This window comes from Plectropomus leopardus, chromosome 10 (assembly GCF_008729295.1).
Source record: "Plectropomus leopardus isolate mb chromosome 10, YSFRI_Pleo_2.0, whole genome shotgun sequence".
In the NCBI taxonomy this organism is placed as follows: Eukaryota; Metazoa; Chordata; class Actinopteri; order Perciformes; family Serranidae; genus Plectropomus; species Plectropomus leopardus.
In genome coordinates, this window is record NC_056472.1 from 33,531,398 (window position 1) to 33,539,989 (window position 8,592).

The following is an 8,592-nucleotide window of genomic DNA, read 5'->3' on the forward strand; positions in this document are numbered from 1 at the left end:
AAGACGTTCCCTCGAGGCGTTCTTGAGATATCACGTTTGCAAGAACGGTACAGGCGAACAAACAACCCCAAATAACTAATGCCACCAGCTACAGCGCAGACGCCTAAAACTCCCCAAATCGTACGTTTGGCAGGTCAGACTCACACCAGCAACAACACCTGAGAGGAGGAGTCTTCCTCTGTGCTTTCACAGATAAACTTTTATCTCATCTGAAATGTGAAAAGCTGCTCCGTGATTCAGGAAGCAAACCCCGTTTCCATTTCCACGGTTCTCATGTGCAAGAAAGACGGTAAAAGAAATCTATCAAACCGAAGAAGAGCCACGCTGCAGTGAAGCACAGATGCGATTGGCTCGCCTGGGCCCGCCGCCCCCCGACCCCGGCGGAGAGCTGCCCCTCCTCGGGGTCCAGCAGAGTCCCGTTGCGGAGGCTCTCTGTCCCGTTCCCCATCTCCTCCCTGAGCTCCTGCTGCAGCAGCTTTGAGATGAGGCTGTTGAAGCGGTTCTCCGTGGTGGAGACGACCTCCGAGGACGGCGTGGTCAGATTAAACTCTCCGGGGTCCACGCACGTGCCGTTCACCTTTGTGAAAACCACCTCGCTGAGATCCAGTCCCGCCACGGAGGAGGGCGAGGCGCAGGGGATGTCTCGCACCAGCTTATAGCTCTCCATCCACTCCTTCATCCACTCGAAGGAGCAGTCGCACTCCCACGGGTTCCTGAAGAGGTACAGGCGGCCCAGGAAGTAGATGGGCTGGAAGACGGGGAAGGGGAGGCTGGTGAGGTTGTTGCTGTTCAGGTGGAGCGTGATCAGGCTGGTCAGGTTCTCAAACGAGCCCTCCTCGATGTTCAGCAGCTGGTTCCGGTCCAGGTACAGGACCTCCAGCTCCACCAGGTCGCTGAACCAGGTCCTGGACACGTTGGTCAGCTGGTTCCCGCCGAGGTTCAGCATCTTGAGGCGGATGAGGCCCTTGAAGGCGAGCCGCGGCAGATCACACAGAAGGTTGTCGTTGAGGTAGAAGTTCTCCAGCCGCACCAGGTCCTGGAAGGCCTGGTCGTGGATCACGTTGATGCGGTTCTCCTGGAGGTTCAGGTACCTGAGATGAAAGGAGGACAGGGACTCAAACACCAGCTGTGAGAGTTCGTTCTCTCATAGTTCTGCTGATGTTTAACTGTAATCCTCGACAGTAGATGTAGATGTATTTTTTTCTTAAAAGTTTTTGGGGCAATTAAAAGAAAACATTTGGTGATTTAAAAAAGAAAAAAAATATTATTAAAAAGATTATTAGAGATTTAAAAAAAAAAAAACACTATTGATTTATTTTATCATTTTTGGTGATTTTAAAAAAAGAAAACGTGCCATTTTTTTCCTTTTCTGTAAAATATGTGGCAATTTTTAAAGAAAACATTTTGGTAATCATTTTTCTTTTTCTTTTTTGGGGCAATTTCTCAAGATAACAGTTTTGGTGAGTTTTAAAGAAGTATTTAGTGATTTTTACAGAAAACTGCTGATATTTGGGATTTTTTGGCAAATTTTGAAGATGACATTTTGGCGATTGTTTTTTCTATGTCTAGGTATTTTTTAACATTTTAAAGGAAAGATTTTTTTAATATTGCAGTTTTACTTTTTTTTACTTCTGTTCTTTAAAATCACCAAAACTACACCATTCACCACAGCCAGAAACTGTAAAAACAGAAATTATCTGTGGATTTTCAAATTGCTGACGGTCCTGAACACCTCATTAAATAGGTTTATTTCCAAATTGCAATTTGCACATTCCATGACTTTTCCAGGTTTTTCATGACTGTATGAATATCTGTCTCACGTACAGTGACAGTTTCAGGACACGTGACAAAAACAGTTAGTTTTGCATAACGCACCTTTAATGCATAATTACACATTTAGGCTTTTCACTTACCGGCACTATTAAAATAATCCCTGCTGGGTTACACGATCCGGGCGGAGACCTACCTGAGACTCCCCAGGCCCAGCAGCGAGTTGTAAGCCACCGCCTCGATCTTGTTCCTCTCCAGGTAGATGTGGGTCAGGTTCTCCATGCCCCTGAAGGCCCCGGGGATCCTCCTGAAGTTGTTCTGGAAGCAGAGCAGCTCCTTCAGCGCCGTCTGCTCGATGAAGATGCGGTCGGGGATGTTGAAGAGGTTACAGTCCGACAGGTCGAGGCGCACCAGCTTCTTCAGCCCCGTGAACGTCCGCGTGTGGAGGTAACTGATGTACTCGTTGTGCGCCATTTTCAGCTCCACTAAGTTGGCGAGGCCCTGGCGGACAAATAAAAAAATAATAAATAAAATAGGCAGATTTCAGAATGTAGACACAAACCAAATACTAGATAAGAGTATTCTGTAATACAAGAGAACATTTGGGCAGTTATTTTTGCTTTGCCGCTTCCTTTATTTTTTTAAGATTATTTAAGAAAACATTTTGCCTTTTTTGCCATTTTTGAAAAATTTTTGGTGGTTTTTGAAGAAATTATTTTGGTAAAAAAAACAATTTCATTATTCATTTTTGGAGATTTTTGAATAACACATGCCTTTGACGGACATTTGTGGGCACTAACTCATGGGATTCATAGCATATCATACAAACTTTTTTAATCAGAATACTTTGCACGACTGACTATATCTGCTCCAGTTTACTGGGAAAAGTAACCTTTTACTCTAAATTTACTTTCAATACTCACTAATACCTCATTTATAATTTTAAGCAGCATCGAAGGCATTTCCGACAGTGGTATCAGTACTGGAACAAGTCTAAATTTAAACGTTATTCGTGACTGAGACTGTAGCCTTCGACTTGCTGCTGGTTATATTCTAACATAAATCAAACCAGGGAAACAGCAGAGAGTGAAGCGTGCAAGTCGACCCCCAAAATTCACAGACCACACCTCCCTTTTCCTTTCGTTCAGTGCAGACTTCTAAAAAAACATGCTATTAATAATCTCTGATTCTCTTTCAGAAAAATGCCGTCAAACTTAAGCAGGAAGCCGTCACAGACCTTGAAGGCTCCGGGGGTGATGAAGGAGATGTTGTTGTGGTCCAGAGACAGAGACTTGAGGGACGGCAGCGTCCCGAAGGCGCGCTCGGACAGGAACTTGAGCTTGTTCTTGTCCAGGTTGATGGCCGAGGCTTCGCAGGGGAACTCTTTGGGCAGCTCAGACATGCCGGTGCGGTCGCACAGCACGCTGCAGCTCTTCTCCTGAGTGCAGGAGCAGGAGGCCGGACACGCACGCACACACGCCCAGCGAGCCGGCACCGCCTGAGGGAGCAGGAGCAGCACGGAGACTGGAGGAGGACAGAGAGGGGACAGCACTGCAGTCAGTCCCAAATACTGAGCCGCAAAACAGCGGCTGCAGACAACACGGAGCATTTCTACAGCAAAGCAGCACTCTGGACATAAATGATCAACATTAAAAACGAACTGATTCAAGAATCAGGTCCAATTACACACCGAAAAATCTAAACTTTCTCTGCTTAGGGGCCACTTCTGCAAAAAGACAGAGACCCGGGGCCAGTCTCAGCAGCCCCGTACGTGTTTCTAGCATTTTAGGACACCTTCAAGAATTTTTAGGACATATGTAGGATATAAGGAGTTTTGTCAGATTTTAGGATGTATATACGATTTTAGTAAATGTCCAGGATTTTAGCACGTTTCAAGGATTTGGGGACATTTGTCGGTTCAGGACATTTCTTGGATTTAAAGACATTTCTCAGATTTTAGGACGTTTTAAAGTAATTTAAGATGTTTCTAGGATTTCAGGATGTTTCAAGAATTTTAGGACATTTCAAGTTTTCTAGTACATTTCTAGCATTTTAGGACATTTTTAGCATTTTAGGACATTTTAAGGATTTCAGGACATTTCTAGTGATTTAGGATGTCTCTAGGATTTTTGGACATTTCCAGGATTTTAGGACATTAGTGTCTTATGTAGGACCTCTGTCGGGGGTGTGGGGGATCATCCACTGTCACTTTTTTGGATAAACAAGCTCTATTTTGATGCTGTTTTATGCACTCTGACACCTTATGGACACTAAAAGGACAAAACATTTTTTACTGTGAATTAGAACATTTTGGGGGGCCACCTGGCACCGTACTGGGGGCCATAAGTTGAGTATTACTGGTGTCTGCTCTGCAAGTTTGAGTCACGACATAAACCTTTCCATTCTCTATTTACACCAAAGAAACTACGAATCTGAAAAAAATCTACAAAACTTTTCAGCATCAGTAAATTAAAAAGCTCACATCAACTGTCCTGGTCAGCTCTCACCAAAATAAAACGCTGGTATTGTCGGGTTTTTTGCAGCATCGCAGGGACGCTGACGGAGCGATGATTTGATGTTTGACGGCAGGTCGAGAACTGAACCGTCGCTCTGCCAGCTGCTGCTGAAATGATGATGTGATTAAGACAGAACGGCTTAGATCAGAGATTAGCTCCACAACAATAGGGACTGTCTGTGCCCGCTGGGATTTCAGCCTCCATCCAGTTCACCTTCGCTCCAGGTCATTTAGTCTGATCACTACGATCAATCACTACGATCAACCAGACCACCAATCACACTGTCAACCAGACCATCAACCAGACCACCAATCAGACCGTCAACCAGACCATCAACCAGACCGCCAACCAGACCGTCAACCAGACCACCAATCAGACCACCAACCAGACCGTCAATCAGACCGTCAACCAGACCGCCAACCAGACCGTCAATCAGACTATTTAGGACATTTATTAGATTTTAGGAAATTTCTCGTATTTTAGGGTGTTTCTACATTTTTAGGACCTTCTAGATTGAGGACATTTTTTTGGATTATAAGACATTTCTCTGATTATCGGACATTTGTCAGAGTAAGTTTGTAGGATTTTAGGTAATTCCTAGGATTTCTTAAGACATTTCTAGGATTTCAGGAAAAATTAAAGATTGAAGAACATTTCTAAGAACGGAGGGCATTTCTCGGATTTAACGACATTTCTTGGATTTTACAGTATTTTTTTTCTGATGCACCTTATGTATACTAAAATTACAATACCAATTTCCACTATTAATAAATTTATTTTTTGCGAATCAGAAAATGGTTAGGGGGGCCGCCCGGCACCCTATCAGGGTCCGGATCTGACCTGTGGGCCGTTAGTTAGCTATCACTGAACTGTGAGGTTTCTCTTTAGTTATTATCGGCTGTTTTAGTCTCAGCTGTGGAGGAAATAAAAACATCAGAGGAGTGAAGGGATTGAGACTAACCAGTGAAAGCGATGACAGTCATTACTGTGGTCTCTCATCGGGGACATGCCAGGATTAACGGAGGTCTGAAACTGCACAAAAAGAGCAGAGATCATACGAATGTGAAAAAACAAAACACAGACACTCGTCTGAAGTCTGAGTGATTTCAAAGACGTCGTTTTAGCTCCGTTTGACTCTGATAACTTTTACAGAATATCACAAAGACAAAGAGCGACTGAAACGTGGGAATATGCACAACTTCGTACCTGTAGATCTTTCCGGACAGCTGCATCCATGTGTGTTAAAGGTCACGGTCCAAATTTTGGTGCGTGTGTCCATCCTGACCGTCCCACATCAGTCTGCACGCTGCGCCTTCGACCGCTGCTCCTGCCTGACACACTGCTCAGTGTGTGTGTGTGCGCTCGTGGTTTTACACTTCATCCTCCCCCCTTCACTCCGTGTGTGTGTGTGTGTTCCCCATAATACACACACACACACACACACACACACACAGCAAAAAGCCATCTCTTAATGGCAGTCAAATCCCCTGGATGGAGTGATGGATGGAGATGGAGATGGGCGGCTGGCAGGATTACAGAAGTAAAGTGAAGCGCTCAGATGAAACGAACGAGGCAGAGAGGTAACTTAGAAACACACACACACACACACACACACACACACACACACACACACACACACACACACACACACACACACACACACAGCATGAAGTTGGACATGAATCTTATGAGAAATGCAGATGTTGAAATGGATTTAGAGGATCAGCTCGCCGTCAGCTGTACGATCTGATGTGAGAGGCGATCGATACAAAATGTGTTAAATAAGATTATTTTATCGTCCGCGCTGCGCGGACAGACAACTTCCTGCTCAGAGCGGAGAGCGCTCGGCCGACTTCCTGTGCTGGAGTGTAACAGAGTACATCTCATTAAGTGTCTTGGCCCTTATGGGTTTTCAAGATTTCCATGAATTGTAACTGCTGTGAAAGCATCTGTTTTTCACCTCTGCTTTTTTTAAAGTAATCAATTAATTGATAAATATTATTATTATCATTGTTTTGTTTGTGTTTTTGTTTTTGTTCTTCCCATTTTGTGGTGTGCTATGTTTGCTGCCAGGACTATTTTGTTTGTTTGTGGTGTTTGTTATATAACAAAAAAACTCCAATAAAGATATTGTATAAATTAATTAAGAGAAATTAAAAATAAATAAATACATCTACTCAAGTAAAATGCTGGAGTATTTTTATCTCATGCCAGTCTTCTTTTTCTACATTACAATTATGTGATGACTGAAGGGCCTCTGACCAGACTGAATCCTGTTCCGACTGGGATTTGAACCAGGGACCCTGTTGCTGTGAGGCAACAGTGCTAACCACAAAGCCACCGTGCTGCCCTATGACTTTAATGTATAAAATAAAGTAATACTACTACTACTAATAATAGTAATAGTGATAAACATTATTTTCACAAGGCACTGGGGGTGAAAAAGGGGGTTTGACAATCAGCGGCTGTTTATAGGAGTTACTGTTTATTTATTTCGTTAATATTTACTTTTTCCTAGTTCATCTCCTCCTAGTTAATTTTTTCTGAATGCAGATTTGTAGATATTCGATTTGGGGTATGTATGCATATATATTTAATTTATTAGCGTATAGGTTTGAATTAATAAGGAAGCTTGTTCATTAAATTCGGTGATTTATGGAGAAGATTAAATAAGTTTGTTCTTCTTCTCACTGAAACCAAGTTATCATGTGTTTTATAATTGGTTTTTTTTTTCTTTTATTTTTAAGTTTTTAGGCCTTATCTGGGATTTTAGGACATCAGGGTCCTAGCTTGGACCTCTGTCGGGGGGATGAGGGCTCCTCCACTAGCTTTTTTTTTTTAAACCAAGCTCTATTTAGATGCTGTTTCATGCACTCTGACACCTTATGGAGATGAAAAATATGAAAACAATTCCCAGTGTGATTTTTTTCATGATTATTGTGAATAAGAACATTTTGCGGGGGCCACCTGGCACCGTATTGGGGGCCAGATTTTGCTTGGGAGCTGTAAATTGGTGTAGGCGCTGCAAACAAAGAAACTAAAAATCTGAAAAAAAAAATCGACAAGCATCAGTTAAATAAAAAACATGCACATCAGCTCTCCCGATCACCCCCCGCCAAAATAAAACACTTTACATGCATTGTCTTTTGCAGACATCTCAAACACCAAAACTATCTGGACCGAAACAGCACCACAGGTGAGACGATAAATGTGCATTTTGGAGGTAAAGATCTGATCTCATCCTCCTCCACTTCAATGTCCCTAAAATATGATTTCCAAAGTGGCACAGATATTATACAACAGGGTTTTAATGGGTGTCACTGGCTCAGTGGTTATGAAACCCTCTCAGCACATTAGAGACCATGTGACCTTTCAGTGTAACATGAAAAAAACTCCCAAAATTGGGGTAAATAGTTTTCATGCAGGATGAATAGATGTTAACGGGTGTTCTGTCTTTTTCTGCCTAAAAAGCTCCCGCAGACGAGCGCAGACCATCTGTGGAGGCATCGGAAACAGGTCAGCTCTCTTTCTTTTTTGTTCGTTTTAGCCTCGATTCAGCAGAACGTTACCGCAAAGTTCAGCACACAAACCCTAATCTGCACATCTGGTTCCCGTGAGAGGAGACGGCGGCGACGACCCTCTGGATCTGGGTCGTCTGGGGGATTCAGCTCACCTGCAACACACACACACAAAATACACAAAAACACACACACGCACACAGAGGATGGACGAACATTTTGTTCCAAAACTACAGACACGAGTGCTTTTAGATCAGGGAGACTCAACTTGCTTTGCTTGGGGGCCACTTTTACAAAATGACGGGAGGCCAGGGGCCACAGCGGCCCCGTAGCATGTTTCAGGGACTTCAGACTTCTAGGATTTTAGGAAGTTTCTAGGATTTCTGAACAATATTTGGACTTAAGGACATTTCTAGGATTTCTAAACATTTCAACGACTTTTCTAGGACGCTTCTAGGGCTTAAGGACATTTCCAGAAGTTAAGGACGTTTCTAGGATTTCAGAACATTTCTAGGATTTTAGGACATTTCTAGCACATTGGGACGTGTCGAGGACTTAAGGACATTTCCGAAAGACTTTCCGACATTTCTAGGACTGTAGGACATAATGAGAATTTAAGGGCATTTCTACGATTTTAGGAAGTTTTTAGGATGTCAGAACATTTCTGGGGCTTTAAGACATTTCTAACATTTTAGGACATTTCTAGGACTGACGGACATAAAGACAATATAAGGGCATTTCTAGGATTTAAGGGCATTGTCTTCTTTCTATTGTGTCCCAGTTGTCAT

At 43.0% G+C, this 8,592-nt stretch overlaps 1 protein-coding gene across 1 annotated transcript; it reads right to left on the minus strand.

Moving 5' to 3' along the window:
* Positions 1-271: 271 nt before the first annotated feature.
* On the minus strand, positions 272-5,269 carry nyx (nyctalopin). Its single transcript, XM_042494167.1, has 4 exons — positions 5,248-5,269; positions 3,008-3,294; positions 1,967-2,271; positions 272-1,091 (listed from the first exon to the last, which is right to left on the minus strand). Exons 1-4 carry the CDS (start codon positions 5,267-5,269, stop codon positions 272-274), a joined length of 1,434 nt encoding a protein of 477 aa, XP_042350101.1.
* Between the last annotated feature and the right edge of the window lie 3,323 nt (positions 5,270-8,592).